We start from the raw sequence: 20730 nt of genomic DNA on the forward strand, positions 1-20730 counted from the left end.
CAATGCAAAAGTATCATCACCTATGATTTCTTGGACTTCATTCTGATTCATGGCTGGTTTCACGGCCTTGTCTCTTGAAGTGGAGGATTTGGCCCCCGTCAGGCTGTGTGTGGCCATGTATTCATTGGTGTAAAGCACCTGCATTAAATCATTAATGAACTTCTGAGGCTTGCTCTTGTTACAACGGGCAATCTGCCATTTTTCAATCTTGAACTGAAAAATTGAAAAGAATAGTGGCAGTAACTGAAAAAGGAGAGAGCTGAGGAAATACATTGCTAATTGAATTCATACAGACCAGAAAACAAAATCAACGTTCTTTTTTTGTCTTTTTACGGCTGCACCTGCAGCATATGGAAGTTCCTAGGCTGGGGTCAAATCGGAGCCATGTCTGTGACCTACACTGTAGCTTGTGGCAATGCCAGGTCCTTAACCCAAGGAGCCAGGCCAGGGATCAAACCCACATCCTCATAGATACTAGTTGGGTTCTTAACCTGCTGAGCCACAACAGGAACTCCCAAAACCAACATTCTTAAAGGTGATGTGTGATTTTTTTTCTGTCTTTTTTTAGGGCCGCACTTTCAGCATATGGCAGTTCCCAGACTAGGGAGCTGTAGCTGCCAGCCTACACCAGAGCCACAGCAACTCGGGATCTGAGCCACCTCTGCGACCTACACCACAGCTCATGGGATGCCAGGTCTTTAACCCACTGAGTGAGGCCAAGGATCGAACCCACAACCTCATGGTTACCAGTTGGGTTCATTAACCACTGAGCCACGACAGGAACTCCCTGATACTTTTAACGTATATTTTACATTTCAGGGGTTAGCATTAAAGGTTATCTTGGAGATACTTCCCATTACTTAGGAGGTATTTGCTCCAGAGTGTACACAAACTCTTGTCATGTAATCTGGATGTGATGCCTTAAGCAGGCAGGATAATGACCCAGAGAAGATGTCCCAGCTCATCCCTGGGCCCTGTGAACACGGTACCTTATGTGGAAAATCCACTTTGTAGGTGAATGGGGAAGCTATCCTGGGCCAGCTCAGCCCAATCACATGAGCCCTTCAATGCAGAAGAGGGAGGCAGAAGAACATCAGAGAAAAGACAGGAGTTTTTTGGAGTTCCCATTGTGGCGCAGTGGTTAATGAATCTGACCAGGAACCATGAGGTTACAGGTTCAATCCCTGGCCTTGCTCAGTGGGTTAAGGACGTGGCGTTGCTGTGAGCTGTGGTGTAGGTTGCAGACGTGGCTCGGATCCTGCGTTGCTGTGGCTCTGGTGTAGGCCGGCAGCTATGGCTCTGATTAGACCCCTAGCCTGGGAACCTCCATATGCTGAGAAAGTGGCCCTAGAAAAGACAAAAAAAAAAAAAAAAGAAAGAAAAGACAGGAGTTTTTGTCGTGGCTCAGCAGGTTAAGAACCCAACTAGTATTTCATTCCTAGCCTTGCTCAGTGTGTTAAGGTTCCAGCAGCTCTGATTGGACCCCAGTCCAGAAACTTCCATATGCTGCAAGTATGGCCATAAAAAGTACCCCCTTCCAAAAAAAAAACAAAAAAAGAACCCAGAGAGGAGGGAAGAGAGCCTTGAAGAGTGAGCAGGGCTTTGCCTCCTTGACTGGCTTTGAAGGTGGTGGAGGTGGGCCATGAAAAAGGGAACTGGCTTGCCTGGAGATGGGGGAACAGCCTTCAGGTTACAGCCGAGGATAAAACAGAAAATGGGGAACTCAGCTCTACAACCACGAGAAACTGAGTTTTACAACCATGCCAAAGGGCAGGAAACGGGTTTTTTCCAGAGCCTCCAGAAAGGAGTGCACCTGCCAACACCTGGGTTTTCCCACACTTCTGAGCTGCAGAACCTGCAGGTGATGAGTTTGTGTTTTTAAAAAGCACCAAGTTTGTGGTAATCGGTTGCAGAGGAAGAGACTGGCACACGAAGTTTCGAATATTCTGAATATCAACATGAGCATTTAATTATTGCCCTTGAAGGCATATTTTCCCAGGCTGATTCTACCAAAACTTGTATTTTTAGCTTCTGTTTCTTGATTAAGAGATGCTGGGAAAACAAAAGACTCAAATTCAGCACATTTTATCTCAATGGTACAGTTTTATACCCTTTAATGCACAGTTGATCTGTCACAGGTTTAAGAATTTTCTAGTTTAATAATTTCATTGTTGTCCACGATTTGACCTTAATTTCCTCATCGGGATATTTGTTTCACAAATATTAGAGTCATTGTAAACAACTGTTTTAGGTAGTCAGGGTATTATGATTGTCCTCAAGTCACCTGGAGTGATCTGATAAGACAACTACTGTTTTGTAATCTTTTTTTTTTTTTTTTTTTAATTTGGCAGTGCCCACTGCATGCGGAAGTTCCCGGGCCAGGGACTGAACCTGCCACAGCAGTGACAATGCCAGATCCTTAACTGCTAGGTCATTTTGTACTCTTATATCTTATTTATTTACTTATTTTTTTTACAGCCAAGCCAAGGATCAAATTCAAGCCGTCGCCGAGACCTATAGCAATGCTGGATCCTCTGACCCACAGCACCCCAGCGGGAACTCCCCAACTCTTAATTTTATATATAGCTGCATCCCAGAGAACCACAGGGCAGGTGCTCCCGCTGACCTGTTTCTCATCAATGTGAGGTTCCTCTTCAGCCTTCAGCGAAATCGGGGAACTGGAGTTAGAATTGGAGTTACTGCATGTGGAGGCAAATGAATCGGGCGAAGCGTTATTTGTAGCTCGCCAGAGGGTGGACGCAGATGTGGACAGGGTTCCTCCGCCCTTGAGCAGGGCCTCTGCCATGCCAACCAGTTCTTCAAACTGGGTGACAGCGTGTGGTAACACTAAAAGGGCAAGAAAAAGCAGCACTTGACCAAGGCCTTTCATAACAGCAGCAGAGATGCTTTTGAAATTGTGTATTTGCAACCAGGTATGTAGAACAAATTATTAACACCTGCTCCTTTTGGAAAACGAACATGGGGAGTTCCTGTCGTGGCGCAGCAGAAACAAATCCGACTAAGAACCATGAGGTTGCGGGTTCGATCCCTGGCCTCTCAGTGGGCTAAGGCTCTGGCGCTGCCGTGAGCTGTGGTGTAGGTTGCAGACTCGGCTCAGATCTGGCATTGCTGTGGCTCTGGTGTAAGCCAGTGGCTACAGCTCCAATCACACCCCTAGCCTGGGAACCTCCACATGCTGCAGGAGCGGCCCTAAAGAGCAAAAAAAAAGAGATCGTGGTAAGAAGAGAGCTCAGAACATATTTACTTTTTATTATTAAATAACTTACTAACTGCTTAATAATAATACATCAATGAAAAAACATTGGGTGGTTGTATTCAAATGTATACGTATTACTTTATAACCAAAATGAATGTTTTTACAAGTTGATTCTCTTTCTAATTGCTCATGAGACTCTTTGAAGGTGTTGCTTCGGAGATATTACCGATTCTGCCATCACTCACCTTCTGTTGGGCCAGTTTAAGTGACAAGATAAAATAAACCACTTCTCATAGATTAAAATCCATTTTCTATGGCCTTAATGTGTCCTTTGCCAGGGAGTCCAAAGCCATCAAATTAGTAAGGATTCATTGTCATCATTCACATTGATGTGTTCATATATTAAATATGGGTTTTGGACGTCAACTTGAAAATTGTCTTTGTTCCTTTTTAAAGTGGAAATTTGCACATTCAAAGCTTTCATGCCTCCATGTAAAATGGTCTCTTCTGCTGTTATATCTACTTTGTTTCCTTAGGACAAAGAACATTTTGTTGGCATTGGAAGACATCTCGAACTCTAATTCAGCTCCTCACTCTGTGGTTGGGGGTAACGCCTGCTGGAGGGTTGAAAGGACTCTGAAACTTTGCCTTTTTCTTAGCATATTATTGAGCTCTAATCTTTATCTTTTTATTAAAAAATTCTTTTTCTTTTTACAGCCACACCTGTGACATAAGGAAGTTCCTGGGCTAGCAGTCGAATTGGAACTGCGGCTGCAGGCCTACATCGCAGCCACGGCAACGTGGATCTGAGCTACATCTGTGACCTATGCCAAAGCTTGCGGCAACACCAGATCCTTAGCCTACTGAGTGAGGCCAGGGATCAAACCTGCATCCTTGCATATACTATGTCTGGTTCTTAACCTGCTGAGCCACAATAGGAACTCCTAATGTTTAGAATAATAGTTGACTGGAGACCTAAAAATCAGGCGTATTGATGATATGTCCAAATCAATCCATTTAGTAATATATTAATGGAAAAATAGGAACACCTACAAAAGAAGAAAATTTTATTTTATATTCTTTCAATTAAAATTTGCAAAGCAACTCTCATGTGCCAGGCAGTTATTCAATCAGCAGTGATTTATTGAGCACTTAATAATATTAGATATTTATCTAGCTTTTACCCTGTGGCCAGGCACTCTTCTGGGAACTTTACTGATGTTCATTCATTTAATCTTCATTGCAATTCTCTGAGATAAGTATTATCATTACTCCCAATTTACAGACGAGGACAATTAGGCAATGGGGGTTTAAATAACCCGTCAGGGTCAACCCAGTTAGTAAAAAAGAAGAGCCAACATTCAAATTCAGACTCTACTAACTGCATCCTATAAACTGCATGTTACGCTGCCTCTCAGCACCTGCTGATCACTCTTTTAGGTGCTAGGGAGGAGACTGGAGGCAAAACCAGATGGGATCCTAGCCTTTTGGAACCGAGAGGGGATGGGGAGCTTTACTTTCATAACTGTGCGGTGTGTAAGAATTTGGCCTGCTCACAGCAAGGTCTGGCCTCCTGCCCTAACCAGTTCTTGGAAAGTAACCTCTAAACCTTGAATTTCCCCAGTGATAGTTGGAGTGTCTTTATAATTCCTGGTGAGCCCCTCAGAACACACCTGACCTATGTTTACACTGAGGGGTTTCTCAGGTGGGGACAGTCACACCCACTAGCCTTAGGGGAGAAGCTGGCCACAGCCAGAAAGCCAAAAAGACCAGATGGGCAATCGCTCAATCAATCAATCAATCAATCATGCTCACCCTCAGTAAAAACTCTCCACACCCAAGCTCAGTGAGCATCCTGGGTGGCCACTCCTCCGGGCATTTTGTAACCTGTAAATACCAGGAGATAATGTATTCCGGGGGCAAGGGAAGCTCTACATTTAGAAATCAGCCAGACTCTGCCCTCTGTGTCTCTTCCAACTCTGGCTGGTTCTAATTTGTATTCTTTCCCTGTAATAAATGTAACCATGAGTATAATGGGTTTCAGTGAATCGAATTTCTCTAGCAAATTAATGAACCTGAGAAATGGTTTTGGAAAACCCCTTAACTTGCAGTCGGTCTCAGAAGTCTCAGCAGATCTGGTTGGCCTGGAGGATGGTGCCCTTACCCTTGTGCTGTGGGTGACTCAAGGTGCATGCAAAGAAAGGAAAAATTATGAGGACAAATATTGATTGACGGATCAATTGAAGTATAGTTGATTTACGATGCTTTAGGTGCACAGCAAAGTGATTCAGTTATACATATACATATAGTTATTCATTCTTTTTGTTCCTGAGTAATATTTCATTATATGGCAATTAAACAATTATCATTCGCCTGCTGATGGGTTATTTTTCACTTGAACATGACTTTCAGGATTCTCTAATATTTCAAGGTATTGGTCTTCTAAAGTTTATTGAAATGCTCCTTTTTTTTTTGGAATTTAGGTTGCTTCTTTTCTTTTTTTTTTTTTTCTTTTTATCTTTTAAGGCCGCACCTGTGGCATATGGAGGTTCCCAGGCTAGGGGTCCAATTGGAGCTGTAGCTGCCGGCCTACACAGCAGCCACAGCAACTCGGGATCCAAGCTGCATCTGTAACCTACACCACAGCTCTTGGCAATGCTGAATCCTTTAGCCACTGGCGAGGCCAGGAATCAAACCCATGTCCTCATGGATGTTAGTCGGGTTCCCTAACCGCTGAGCCGCGACGGGAACTCCCAGTTTTTCTTGACTATAGACAAAACTCTCACACGCTACCGAGCATGCATATCTTTGTATGCATTGCTGATAGTGTCAATGCCATAAATTTCTGAAACATTCTGAGATATGAATGTTTTCCAGGCTCAATTGATATTGATGAAGGGCTCTCCAGAAAGATTCTTCCGTCTTATAGGCCCATGACTACGCATTAGCAAGGGGTGTTCATCATGGACCACAGTCTTAACTGTTTTGATAGGTTAAAATATTAGGACAACTTAAATTGCCAATACTTGATTATTGTGACATTAAATACATACTTAGTTGTTTATTGGTTATCTGAACTTCTATGAGATACTTATTAGACTAAGGGATATTATAACAGCTCTGATGGTTTCGTAAAGTGCTCATACAAGAACCTGGTATATTATAAGCACAGTGTATTAGCTATGATTATTAATTCCCAATGTCTTAAGCACTTTTACCTTTATTTGTCATAAGTTGCAAGTATTTTTCTTAGAGTGTTTATTTTCTTTTTGTGACTATTTTTTTTTTTTTAGGGCCGCACCTGTAGCACATGGAAGTTCCCAGGCTAGGGGTCCAATCGGAGCTATAGCTGCTGGCTTACACCACAGACACAGCACACAGGATCTGAACCGTGTCTGCAACCTACACCATAGCTCACGACAACACCAGATTCTTAACCCACAGAGCAAGACCAGGGATCGAACCTGTGTCCTCCTGGTTCCTAGTTGGATTCATTTCCACTGTGCCACGACGGGAACTCCTGATGCTTTATCTTTTATTTTTAGGGCTGCCCCCATGGCATATGGAGGTTCCCAGGCTAAGGGTCTAATCAGAGCTACAACTGCCAGCCTACACCACAGCCACAGCAACGCAGGATCCGAGCCATGTCTACAACCTATACCACAGCTCAAGGCAATACCGGATCCCCAACCCACTGAGCAAGGCCAGGGATCAAACCCGCAACCTCATGGTTCCTAGTTGGATTCATTTCCCCTGCGCCACAATGGGAACTCCATCTTTTTATGGTGCTTTAAAGCTGCATCTATTTTTAGTTTTTACTTCAGTTAACATAGCCGTCTTTTTCGTAGTATATTATTCATTTACTTTATGCTTAGAGAGTCATTCTGATCAGTTAAAACTCATCAGTTTCATACTGTTTAAACATCTCTTTTCTCAAGTAGGCTTTTTTCTATCTGGATATATTTGTTTCAATTTTTAATGGAAAAATTTAGACACACACTATAATAAACTCCCATATACTCCATACCCCAGTTTCAACTCCTGGTCAGTCTTGTTCCACTTGTACCCTCGCACACTTTCTCCCCACCCCCAGACAACTTCAAGGAAATCATAGGCATCATTTCACTTTATCTGTGAAGTTTCATGTGTCCCTCCAAAAAGGTAAGAAGTTAAAAAATATAAATACATATAACCATAACTCCATTGTCACAGCCAGAAATACTTAGCAATAGTTCCTGAATATTGTTTTAAAAAAATGAAAAAAAAAAAAAAAGAGGAGTTCCTGTGGTGACTCAGCAGGTTAAGAACCCCATTAGTATCCGCGAGGATGTGGGCTTGATCCCCAGCTTCGCTTGGTGGGTTAAGAAGCTGGCATTGCCACAAGCTGTGGTGTAGGTTGTGAATGTGGTTCAGATCTGGCATTGCTGTGGCTGTGATGTAGGCCGGCAGCTACGGCTCTCATTCAACCTCTAGCCTGGGAACTTCCATATGCTGCAGGTGCAGCCCTCAAAAGACCAAAAAAAGAAAAAAGAAACCAGCCAATGTTCAAATTTTTCTGATTGTTTCATTTTTGTTGTAGTTTTTGCTTTGTGTGAATCAGAATCCAAATAAAGTCTATATACTACAATTAGTTGCTGTCTCTTTTACAAACTGTTGGTTTCCTTTTCCTCACCTAGTTTTTTTCCGAGCACTGTATTAGTTGAAGAAGCTGCGTCGTTTGTCCTGCAGGCTTTCCCATGGTTTGGATTTGGCTGACTGCACCCCTGAGGTGATATTTAACATATTCTCCCGTTCCCTGTATATACTGTAAATTGGTGGTTATTTCTAAATGCTTATTCTGTTTTAACTTCCACCAGGTGGCATTTAAGGCATGGTTAGCTTTTACTGTGATATTAGCAGTCAGGGATGACCACTGCTTAGATTCACTGCACTGCAAACAGTTGCAGGAGTTCCTGCTGTGGCACAGTAGGTTGAGAACCTAACTGCAGTGGCTCAGCTTGCTGCAGAGGTGCTGGTTCAATCCCTGGCCTGGCTCAGTAAATTAAGGATCTGGCATTGCCACAGCTGCAGCATAGGCCACAGCTGAGGCTTGGAGTCAATCCCTGGCCCTGAAACTTCCATATGCTGCAGGTGTGGCCAAAATATATATATACTTTGATGTATGATGTATGTATGATAACCCACTGCCAGGATCATTCTTATTGAGCTCAAACTGTCCCATCTTTGGCCAATGGGAATCTCTTCCAGTTGACACGTCTACAGGGTCTTCGCTGACCCTCTTGCTTTCTGGTAGGATGAGATTCTCATCTATATTCCTGTCCAAGGCTCCCGGCCAGGCTCATCTGTGCAAGCTCCAGTATCAGCCATTTCTCCAGGGAAGCCTGGCTCCCTTTAGTGGGACACGGTGCTACAAGACCTCATGCAGGTGCTAGGACTGGTCTTGTTTCTAACCCTTTTCAGTGAACAGCATTAGGAAATACATATTAGTGATTTTTTTTTTGTCTTTTTACCATTTCTTGGGCCACTCCCACGGCATATAGAGGTTCCCAGGCTAGGGGTCTAATCGGAGCTGTAGCTGCCAGCCTACACCACAGCCACAGAAACGCCAGATCCAAGCCGTGTCTGCGACCTACACCGTAGCTCATGGCAAGGCCGGATCCTTAGCCCACTGAGCAAGGCCAGGGATCGAACCCGCAACGTCATGGTTCCTAGTCGGATTCGTTAACCACTGAGCCACGACGGGAACACCCATATTAGTGATCTTTAAAGATAAAATTCATCAGGTGTTTAAACCAGTACTCATCAAATTCGGAACACCGAGGTTCTTTTTTAATATTTAAAAAAATTTCATTATAGTTGATTTACAATGTTCTGTCAAATTCTGTTGTACGGCAAAGTGGCTCAGTTATACACATATATAAGATCTTTTTCTCATATTATCTTCCTTTTTTTTTTTTTTTGCTTTTTAGGGCTGCACCTTCAGCATATGGAAGTTCCCAGGCTAGGGGTCAGATCGGAGCTACAGCTGCCAGCCTATACCACAGCCACAACAACTCGGGATCTGAGTCACATCTGTGACCAACACAACAGTTCATGGCAATGCCAGATCCTTAACTCACTGAGTGAGGCCAGAAATTGAGCCCGAGTTCTCATGGATACTAGTCAGGTTTGTTACCACTGAGCCGCTATGGGAACTCCCTCTCATATTATCTTTTATTGTGTTCTATCATAAGTGATTGGCTATAGTTCCCTGTGCTGTACAGCAGGACCTCATTGCTTATCCATTCTAAATGTCATAGTTTGCATCTACTAACCCCAAACTCCCCGTCCATCCCACTTCCTCCCCCTTCCCCTTGGCAACCACAGGTCTGGTCTCCATGTCTGTGAGTCTGTTTCTGTCAGAACACGGAATTTTAATTTAAACTGTAAGTTATGTTTTTAGCGCACCACATGGTGTGAAATGAGAATCGAGCTGCCCTCCCCTCCAAACTGTAATTATCAGTTTTCCCAGCACCACTGTTGAATAATTCATCCTTGTCCAGAATGGCTTGCAGGACTCGCTGCATAAGTTGCTAGGCCCATTGCAAAATGAAAACGCAGGACCCCATGTTCAAAGTTCCTTCAGCATTTCATCATGGTGACAGCTGAGCCTTAGCCAGTAACCAGTATGTGGGGCCTTCCCAGGAGCAGACCCTACATGACTGCACCTGTCACAGGATAAGGAAAGCAAACACTGTGCGGCACTTGCTTTGCCAGGCTCTGCCCTGAATGCTTTAATGTCACCCAGGTAAGTACTTTCATTATTTCCTTTTTTTTTTTTTTTTTTTTTTTTTGTCTTTTTAGGCTTGCACCTGCAGCATATGGAAGTTCCCAGGTTAGGGGTCAAATCAGAGCTGCAGCTGCCGGCTATGCCACAGTCACAGTAATTCAGGATCTTCAACCCACTGAGCAGGACCAGGGATCAAACCCATGTCCTTGTGGATACTAGTTGGGTTCGTTACCGCTGAGCCACGATAGGAACTCCTGAGGCCTTTCTCCTTTAAAAATATTCAAGGAAATGTGATTATTTTCCAAATTACTCCTCCCAACCGCAAACCTCGAATTTAATATATGGAAGCTTTAATTCATTTTCTAGTACTCTCCTTAGAAGACGGGAATGAGATAAGTACAGCATGAACAACCTGACATATTCTGTTTACTGATCTTTTCTTTGCAGGCCTATATTCAATGCTCAATAAATATTCATTGGACATTATTAAATGAATAGGACATCGAGTGTTTTGTAGGAATAATCTAAAATCATCTAAGCAATAAAATAGAGACTTCAACAGAGTGCTTCTATGTTATGTAATCATAGATTTTCTTAAAAGTGTTTTTTGATTTTTTTTTCCTCTAAGGTACTGATTTTTTCATTCCTGACAGCTGATTTGCAATACTTTTCACTCATCACTTTTTCCTTTCATCTAAAAATGTAGTCAGTAATGAATCTGACTAAGAACCAGGAGGTTGTGGGTTCAATCCCTGGCCTTGCTCAGTGGGTTAGGGATCTGGCGTTGCTGTGAGCTGTGGTGTTGGTTGCAGACGTCTCAGATCCTATATTGCCATGAGCTGTGGTTTAGGCTGAAGGCTACAGCTCCGATTGGACCCTTAGCCTGGGAACCTCCATATGCCTCGGGTGTGGCCCTAAAAACAAAAAAACAAACAAATAAAAATATTGGTTTTCTCTACGTTTACCTTGAAGCATGACCAAAGACTGTCGAAGTCGGCTGTTCTCCTTCCGGGTGCTGCTTAGTTTTTGTTTCAGGCTTTTGATTTTCATGCACAATTCCTCCTTTGACAGTTCTGCTAAGGGCTCTTCCTCCTCACTGGAGCTCTCCCCGGGCAGAAAGGCATTGCCTGAGTAAGGGTCTCTCTGAAACACAAGGCAAGCACAACAAAAGCATCAAGGTGGCCCTGGTGGTGCGTTCTGTGTTCTAAGCACCCCTGGAGTTTCATCAGACCAGCAGGTACCTGATCTCCCAGGGCGGGAGCTGGGTCCTGCGAGTGATCTAGCCTCACCTGGTCCTCTGCCACCCCAGGAGTGGGGTGAACTCAGAACCAGCCAGGACCTCAAGGTATCCCGCACATGTTTCCTTCAAAGCAGTAACCAGGGTTCTGACTTTAGTGAAAAACGGACAGTAGAACAATAGCGCAACAGCAGAACCAACCAGACCATCATTCAGACCTTTGTAACTCAGACCCATCTGCCACTTCTCGCCCGACTCCCTGTTCACGGCCTCCCTATTGAGTCCAGGCCATGAGGCCCTTGCTGTGGTTTATTCCATCAGAGAGAGGATTTACCCAGAACACAACACTGATGCCTATATTTTATTTATTATTTTGCTTTTTAGGGCTGCATCCACGGCATATGGAGGTTCCCAGGCTAGGGATCGAATCAGAGCTGCAGCTGCTGGCCTATGCCACAGCCATTGCAACACCAGATCCTTAACCCACTAACAAGGCCAGGGATCGAACCCACAACCTCATGGACACTAGCTGGGTTCCTCACAGCTAAGCCACAATGGGAACTCCAGCCTTTTAGTTTAAAAAGCATTTTTTAAAGGACAGCAGGACAATAGTCTGAAAACGCATGCATGTGAGTTGTAAAAACCAGGCTGTGTTGAGACAGAAAAGAATTTTCTCCAATTACAAAGCTGGCCTTTATATTTATACAAATGCAAATGTGCAACACTGAAGCACAGAATGGAATTTACAAAGAACCAAACATAGAAGCCTGGAGTACGAAGTTTATTAAAAATCATTTTAGCATGGAAGACATAAAGGCCTAGCATCAAGAAAGTTCCTGCTGGGCGTTCCCGGGTGGCTTATCAGGTTAAAGACCCGGTATTGTCACTGCTGTGGCAAAGGTTCCAAGTTCCTGGCCTGGGAAGTAGCCAAAAAAAAAAAAATTTCTGCAGAATAGGAAGGGAAAAGACATCCTGGGGCCCAGCTAAGGAGCAGAAAAGGCAGGGAGTCAGATTCCAGGGTCTGTTCCTCCTGCCCTGAACTTGGGGGAAGAGAGGAGGGTCACGGGGCGGAGGCCGATGATAGAAACATCCAGAGCAGCAGGGCTGGCTCCATGCTCCTCACTCCATCAGATGCTCCCTAAAGGACCCATGTCCAGAAACGGCAGGGCCACACAGTGCCTGTCTGGGTCACAGATCAGAAATGGCCAAAACTAGAGTTCCTACTGTGGCACAATGGGATTGGCGGTGCCTTGGGAACGCCGGGATGCAGGTTCAATCCCCACCCGGCACAGTGGGTTAAGGATCCCTCGTTGCCTTAACTGCTATGGCTTTGGTAGTGACTGCAGCTCGGATCTGATCCCTGGCCTGGGAACTCCATGTGACACAGGGCGGCCAAAAAAAAAGGCCAAAACTGGTGTGGTGTCTGGATCAATGGGCCAGAGATAGTTCCAGACACCCCAGAGCTTGTGCAAAACAGCTGCAGAGTCGGAATGTCCCTGTGCCAGGAACTGGGTAAGTGCTGAGGGAACAGGAGAGGCAGAAACCATCCAGGATGTGGACAGGGATGCCACGGGTGCCAGAACCTTTCAGAAGGTGGCAGTGGGTACCAGCACGGCAGCCCTGACAGAAGCCCAGAGAGCTGGAGGGGCCTCAGCAGCAGCAGTGCTGGAGCCTTAGGAGCTGGCAGAGGCATTAGCGCCTCTGCATAGGACCTGCCGGATGCTGGGATGACATGTAAAGCTCCTGAAAACTTGAACTTCCTGAAGGAAAAAATAGGAAGTGGGGAAGGGTGCAAAAATCTGGTCTCCATTGAGACTTCATGCTGAAATGACCGAAATTACACCGATAGCCTGAAGAGACTTTTTTTGGCCCTGCCCACGGTATGTGGAAGTTCTCAGGCAAGGGATGGAACCCAAGCCACAGCAGTGGCAACAATGGATCCTTAACTGCTAGGCCCCCAGGGAACTCCTCAAAAGGACTTTTAAATACAAGAACACTAACTGTAATTCACTGTCGTTGGACAAATTTAAGTTCTCTCCCACCCCCTTTCTTGTCAAGGAGGGATGGAGAATTGAAAGCCAGATGAGGGGATCCCACCGCGGCACAGCAGAAACAAATCTGACTAGCATTCATGAGGATGCGGGCTCGATCCCTAGCCTTGCTCAGCGGGCTGGGGATTCATCTGTGGTGTAGGCTGCAGACGCAGCTCAGATCCCATGTTGCTGTGGCTGTGGTGTAGGCTGGCAGCTGCAGTTCTGATTCGACCCTTAGCCTGGGAACTTCCATGTGTGGGGGGATGCAGCCCTAAAAAAAGCCAAAAAAGAAAGGAAGAAAGAAAAGAAAGAAAGAAAAAAAGAAAGAAAGCCAGCCAGATGAGGTCAGTTAAAGAAAACACAGCAACATTTTAGTATGCTTGGTAATGTATACATTCAACTTCACTCCTTATTGTACAAACAAGTGAATCTGTGTATATGCATATATTTCATTATTCCATATGTATGAGTGACATATATAATATATCTAACACATATAATGGTAATGAAAATTACTTTTGTCCTGTGTGGGCAAATAGGTACTATATACATAAATCCTGAAGAAAGAAAATGATGGATTGAGTTAAATAGAAATGCATAAAAAAAAAACCCTGAAGGATGGAGTTCCTGTCGTGGCTCAGTGGTTAACGAATCTGACTAGGAACCATGAGGTTGTGGGTTCGATCCCTGGCCTTGCTCAGTAGGTTAAGGATCCGGCGTTGCCATGAGCTGTGGTGTAGGTTGCAGACGCAGTTTGGATTCTGCGTTGCTGTGGCTCTGGCATAGGCCGGTGGCTACAGCTCCAATTTGACCCTTAGCCTGGGAACCTCCATATGCTGCGGGTGTGACCCTAGAAAAGACAAAAAAAAAAAAAAAAACAAACAAACCTGAGGATACCATTGAGATCATAGTTCTATGCAAAGTAACTGGAAAAAACCTAGAATGTATGGTGTAGTTCTTGTAGCAAGTTCCTACAAGAGAGAAGTGAATTCAAGGAGGAGTTCCCTGGTGGCTCAGTGGGTTAAGGATCAGCATTGTCACTGCTGTGGTGTGGGTTCAATCCCTGGTCTGGGAAGTTCCTGTACACTGTGGGTATGACCACAAAAAAAAAAAAAAAAAAAAAGGAATCAAAGAAAAGTAAACCCATTTGGAAGCATCAATGGAAGACAAAGTTAATTGACAAATTGGGAGTTCCCGTCGTGGCGCAGTGGTTAACGAATCCGACTAGGAACCATGAGGTTGCGGGTTCGGTCCCTGCCCTTGCTCAGTGGGTTAACGATCCGGCGTTGCCGTGAGCTGTGGTGTAGGTTGCAGACACGGCTCGGATCCCGTGTTGCTGTGGCTCTGGCGTAGGCCGGTGGCTACAGCTCCGATTCGACCCCTAGCCTGGGAACCTCCATATGCCGCGGGAGCGGCCCAAAGAAATAGCAAAAAGACAAAAAAAAAAAAAAAAAAAAAAAAAAAAATTGACAAATTGAAGATATTTGCAAAATCTAAAACCACGTGAGACTAATTTCTACAATAGACAAGATATATATGCTAACTGATAAGAAGAGAACAGGAAACTCACAAGAATAGACTAAGAAACCTAACAGGAAGTATAAAAATTCAATAGAAAAGCAGATAGTGGGAGTTCCCATTGTGCCACAGTGGAAATGAATCCGACTAGGAACCATGAGGTTATGGGTTCAATCCCTGGCCTTGCTCAGTGGGTTGAGGATCTGGCATTGCCGTGAGCTGTGGTGTAGGTTGCAGACGTGGCTCGGATCTGGCATTGCTGTGGCTGTGGCATAGGCCAGTGGCTACAGCTCTGATTGCACCCCTAGCCTGGGAACTCCCGTATACTGAGGATGTGGCCCTATAAAGACAAAAAGACCAAAAAAAAAAAAAAAAAGAAAAGAAAAGAAAAGAAAAGCAGATAATGGCAGAATCCACCAGCTACCTCCAGGTGCTTGTGTCCCCATTCTTCTACGGTAATGGGTTTTCAGCAGAGCAGGTAAGCTGTCTGCTAGAGTACATTTCCCAGACTCTGAGGCTGCTCAGTGTGGCTCTGTGACTAATCACATGTGAGAGAAACAGTGTGTGCCACCACTGGGTCATGACCTTGGAAGGAACAGGCTTGCCTTCTGCCTGAATTTTCCTTTTTCTGTTGGCAGAGAGGAAAGCATGGGGTGGGAGCTGGAGCAGTCACCTTGACCTTGTGTTCAGGAAGGGAGATGAAGCGAGCAGCCATAGCCACCAGGACTGCCCTTGCTGTTAGGGGACAGGGAAGTAAACGTCCATCGTTACAAACCACTGTCACCTTTGGGGATTCCTTACAGACTTTACCTAATGCAGACTTTGGTATCTAGCATTACAGTACTCCCAGACCTGACATATTTTTGAATTACTTAGAGGTCAAGTTGAGGGCACAAAGAGCACAGTTATAACAAGCTGGAAGGTGATGATAAAACTGTCACCTGCGGTGCTTTGGAAGGAAGACCATGTGCTTACTGAGGCTAGAAAAAGAAAGAATGTTGGCTTCCTGTCAGTGCTAGCTGGTTTGCAGAAATGGAAGTTTTCTCCTTCCATCTACATTAGAATGCAGCATGCAACAGAAAACGGAGTCCAGTAATGTTAAATCCTCAAGGCCTGAAAAAAAGCAATTACTTCTGCACCTAAGTAGCAGAAGGTAAGACTGTGACCTCAAGGCTTTCTCAAGAGCTTCTCTTTAAGTGTTTCCTGCCAGACACTGAAATCCATCCCAACAGTAAGCATCAGATTCACTGCATCCCCTTTAAGCTTTTTGCTTCACATGGTGACTAAGTAACTGCTGTAAGCTGGAGAGAACTCTGCCCTATTAAAAGAGGAGGGTTTTCAAGGTTATTTATGCCCAAATATGACCTCTGGCTGAAGGTACTTGCAAAGTAACCAAACAGAAATAAATCATTTGGGAAGCTATTAAGTTTTTGAGGAACACAAATTGCAAAAGACACCACAATACTGGCCTGCAAGAGCAGGTGATTTTCACCCTCCAGGAGCCACTGGATCCCTAAAACCTGCACCAGCAAACTGAAACAAGATATCATTTTCTCCCATCAACCACCACAATATGCAATATGACATAAATGCTGATAATTGGCAAGGAAGCCCAGCATGCACTCCTGCTGGGCAGGCAGGCAAGGCAATTTCATTGTCACATGAAAGCCATTACTCCCCTCTTTTGTGTTTATTCCAGAGACATCCTCACACCCCTTCTTTTATTTTTGTCTTTTTGCCTTTTCTAGGGCCACTACCATGGCACATGGAGATTCCCAGGCTAGGGGTTCAGAGCTGTAGCTGCCAGCCTATGCCAGAGCCACAGCAACGCAGGATCCGAGCAACATAGCTCATGGCAACACCGGATCCTTAACCCACTGAGCGAGGCCAGGGATTGAACCTACAACCTCATGGTTCCTAGTCAGATTCGTTAACCACTGAGCCATGACAGGAACTCCCTCACGCCCCTTCTTAAAAGGACTTGTATGAGGACATTTATTCTGCATTGTTGGTAGTACCAAGATGCTGGAGGCAATCTGGGTTGTTGTCATTGGAGAGAAGCATGAGTAAAATAGGGTGCTATGCTTGGTCAGACACCATGGAGCACGGGTGATAGCAAGAGAGACAGGTGTGAAAAACAGCACTGACTGCAAAATCAGAGACAGACTGAGGTGAATATTATGACGCCAATGTAGGAAATGATGTAGGAAATGATGTGGCCATAAGGCTGCACAGAGCAGTGATTTCTAAAAAGGAAAAGATTAGACACAAGCTGTACCTGTCCTAGGCGACTGGTTAAGTAAAGAACCATGTGGATGTCCAGCGGGATAATAGGGAGCCGTGAAAAAGGGAAAGTTCCTTTTTTTTCGTCTTTGGCCACGCCCACGGCATGTGAAAATTCCCACCCCAGAGATCAAACCTACACCATGCAGCGCTCAAAGCCACAGCAGTGACAATGCCGAGCCCTGTAACCACTAGGCTGCCAGGGAACTCCCCCAAAGGGAAAGTTCTTTATCTACTAATGAAAAGATTGTCAAAATACATTAGGTAAAAAAGCAAACTCAAAGCAGCCTGTCTAGTAAGTGGCTTTTTGTGCAAAAGAGGGGATGAGAATATTCATATGCATATTTGTTTTATGTGGACAAAGAAACACTGGGAGGAAAAATAAGAGAGCGGCAAAGGTGGTTATGGGTGGTAGGGGGGCGAGAGGCGGGAACAGAGTGGGCGGGAGATTTCTCACACACATACACTATATAGATATATGGATATATATTTTTTAGCCTTTGGATTTCTTTTTTAATTATCCCAAAAAGCTCCATTTAAAATTTAGATTTCAAGATTTCCTTTCATGGCTCAGCAGTAACAAACCTGACTAGTATCCATGAGGATATGAGTTCGATCCCTAGTCCTGCCCAGTGGGTTAAGGGTCCAGCGTTGCCATGAGCTGTGGTGAAGGTCACAGACTCGGCTCAGATCTGGCATTGCTGTGGCTGTGGTGTAGGCCGGCAGCTGCAGCTCCAATTCAACTCCTCTCCTGGGAACCTCCACATGCTTCGGGTGTGGCCCTAAAAAGACAAAAAATACAATTTAGATTTCTGACTTGAGCCTGTGGCTTCAACACTTTCACCAGGGCTTTCTGCTCCTGGGTAAGGAAAGCATGCACAGTCAGTCATTAGCAGACATGAACCCACAGGTCCTGCTGACATGTTTCTTTTTGAGAAAACCTTATAAGAACTTTAAGTCTCTGAGCACCTTCTTAGAGTCGGCCTGGGCACATTCCATGTGTGGACTCTGGTGCTTTCCCAACCTTCTGGGTTTAAACGTAAACAATTCTGTTCCCGGGGGTCCCGGACCACCTAGTTCTGTGAGAGGCGGCCTTGAGGGACAGCCGATGATGGACAGTAGGCCAAATGCTGGGTTAATATGAATGCCTCTGGACACCATCCCCAGGCACTGAAAGATACTTTAAACCATGAGGATGTACAGTATGTATTTTAAGATTTAAACAAAAATGCATGTACATCAACATTACACGTATGACAAAGACACAAATTAAAAGATAGAGAATAAACACATCAACAGTTCGTCTGCAGTGTAGGCAGAGAATGGGAGTGGGAAATTCAGATAAAAAAGGAATAAATACAAATAAAAAAGGGGCTCTGACCAAACCTGTGATGAGGATGGGCTACAAACTGGAGTCAAAAGAGAAAAGCAGGAGTTTCCTGGTGGCTCAGGGGGTGGGGGATCCAGCATGGTCACTGCAGTGGCTTTGGTTGCTGCTTGGCATGGGTTTGATCCTTGGCCTGGGAAGTTCTGCATGGCGCAGGCAGCCCCCCCCCCCCCAAAAAAAAGAAAAAGAAAAGCAGAAAGTAAATTTTAGAACAGGTATTCCAAATTCTCCAGTGAGTTCTGGGAAGAAAAAAATCATTTCTTGACAGTTTCATTTCCCAGGATACTGAGGAATGTCTGAACAGCGCATAATTGGCTGCACCTAAATAGGGGCGAGAAAAACGTCCTTCCAGTGTGTTTCCAATTCAACTCATTCAACATTAAAAAGAGAACATGAATTTTTTTTTCCTTCATTGAATAAGAAATTAAAAGGAAGAATAATACAAGAGGGGGAACATTAATAAATTAGTAAAGGAGTTATGGCATCAGGGCAGAGCAAGGTCAGAAAGCCACACCCCAGTACCAGGACACCAACCTGCCCTTTATCCACGTCACTGTTGACGTTCTCTGAGTCCATTGTCTCTGTCCTTTTCCTCTTTCCTTTTCTAAGAGCTTGGGTGTTGGTAATTTCCTCTGCTTGCAAGATCTTCTGCATTTTCTCAGTTAGTTACCAAAGGCTTTCTGAAACTGTAGGAGGAGGGAAAGCCCGTGAGATGGTGCTACTCTGGACGTGGTCCAAAAGTTAATGCTTTTCCTTAAAGTGAAAAACAGAGGGATACAGAATATGTTTACAACTGGGTGTTTCAAAGGCACTAGCTACTTAAGTGGACGCTTTTACTCAGTGCTTCCTGTCATTCCTCCTCCCCCGGGGCCAATGTAGATCACACTTTCACTGCTTCCAAAGTCTTCCCTTTCATCCCCATCATGAGGATGTCATGTTACCAGCGCAGAGGTTGAACCCAGGCCACACAGTGAAAGCGCTGAGTTATAAATCCGTTGATCCTACGTGTGTCCCCACAAGCAATCTCGAATCAAGGATATACAATTAAGGGCACTCCCCAGACAAAAACCCCACTTGTACCAAATCCCATTAGTCTGTTTGCTCAGGGCAAGGTCAGCACACATCTTCTGTGACGGGTCAGACAGTAAACATTTTAAGCTTTGCAAAAGCCAAGAGGCAAAACCAAGGATATTGTATTGGCATGCAGAAGCAAGAGAGAAAATACATCTTTGCAAAATTTTATTCATAAAATTGAAACTGTGCTTAATAATTGAATACAAGTCCCCCACCTCACCCCCTGCAGCATATGGAAGTTGCTGGGCCAGGGACTGAACCTGTGCCATAGCAGTGACCTGAGCCATAGCAGTGAATGTCAGATCCTTAATGGCTAGGTCACCATGGAAACTTGAATACAACTTTTGTAAGACAGCTCTACTAATGATAATGGAATTTTAAAAATAATATCTTGTTTAATTGAGTTCAAAGTGTTCTCCATCATCAAAATTAATGGCAAATGCTCATTTGTAATGCACTGTTAGATTTTATGTATTTCGTCTTTGAAAATGTCTCCCACACTGATAGGTACTGCCATGTACTGATACTAAACTATGAGTTTATAATTTTCTTAATTGAGATAAAAATCCACATAACATCGGAGTTCTTGTTGTGGCTCAGTGGGTTAAGAACCCGATGCTGTCTCTCTGAGGATGCCGGTTTGATCCCTAGCCTTGCTCCATGTGTAAAGTATCTTGCATTGCCACAAGTTGTGGCATAGGTAGCAGATGTGGCTCTGATTCAACCTCTGGCCAGGGAACTTCTATATGATGTGGATGTGGCCGTAAAAAGAAAAAAATTCACATAACATAATGTTTATCATTTTAACCATTTTAAGTGTATGTTCATTCAGTGTTTTTTTTTTCTAGCATATTCACAATATTGTTCAACTATTAAAGAAAGTTCATACCTCTCAATTTGAGCTTATAATTCTAATTATGCATATTCATCTATTACTAGACTTTTACAGAATTCTGTTAAATTCTTTTGATATTTTGCCTTTTAGTGTGCCACTACATTGTAGATTATTCCAGATTAAAGTTTGGGTGGAAATTCTTCAATTGCACAGTGAAATGCATTTCAAAGCATGGAAATTCCTTTTGCATTTGCAATGAAGTCTGAAAGACAATGCTGGAAATGTGCTTACTTTCTTTCTTTTTCTTTTTTTTTTTTTTTCTTGGCTCTTTAGGGCTGCACTCTCGGCATATGGAGGTCCCCAGGCTAGGGATTGAA

The 20730-nt window shown here is 44.2% G+C and overlaps 1 protein-coding gene across 3 annotated transcripts in view; it reads right to left on the reverse strand.

Annotated features, from left to right (window-relative positions):
* BEND6 (BEN domain containing 6) overlaps positions 1–20730 on the reverse strand; it is a 42036-nt gene that overhangs the window by 13444 nt on the left and 7862 nt on the right. For 2 of the 3 annotated variants that reach the window (XM_001925201.6, XM_013977762.2), the window contains exons 2-5: positions 18979–19130; positions 10952–11129; positions 2627–2847; positions 21–213 (exon numbers count right to left, since the gene is read on the reverse strand). In XM_001925201.6, the coding sequence (XP_001925236.1) occupies positions 21–213; positions 2627–2847; positions 10952–11129; positions 18979–19098 (712 nt within the window). In that variant the 5' untranslated portion in view covers positions 19099–19130. The remainder of the gene's footprint in view (positions 1–20; positions 214–2626; positions 2848–10951; positions 11130–18978; positions 19131–20730) is intronic. The other variant, XM_005665866.3, reaches the window with a different exon arrangement.

This window comes from Sus scrofa, chromosome 7 (genome assembly GCF_000003025.6).
Source record: "Sus scrofa isolate TJ Tabasco breed Duroc chromosome 7, Sscrofa11.1, whole genome shotgun sequence".
Classification (NCBI taxonomy): domain Eukaryota; kingdom Metazoa; phylum Chordata; class Mammalia; order Artiodactyla; family Suidae; genus Sus; species Sus scrofa.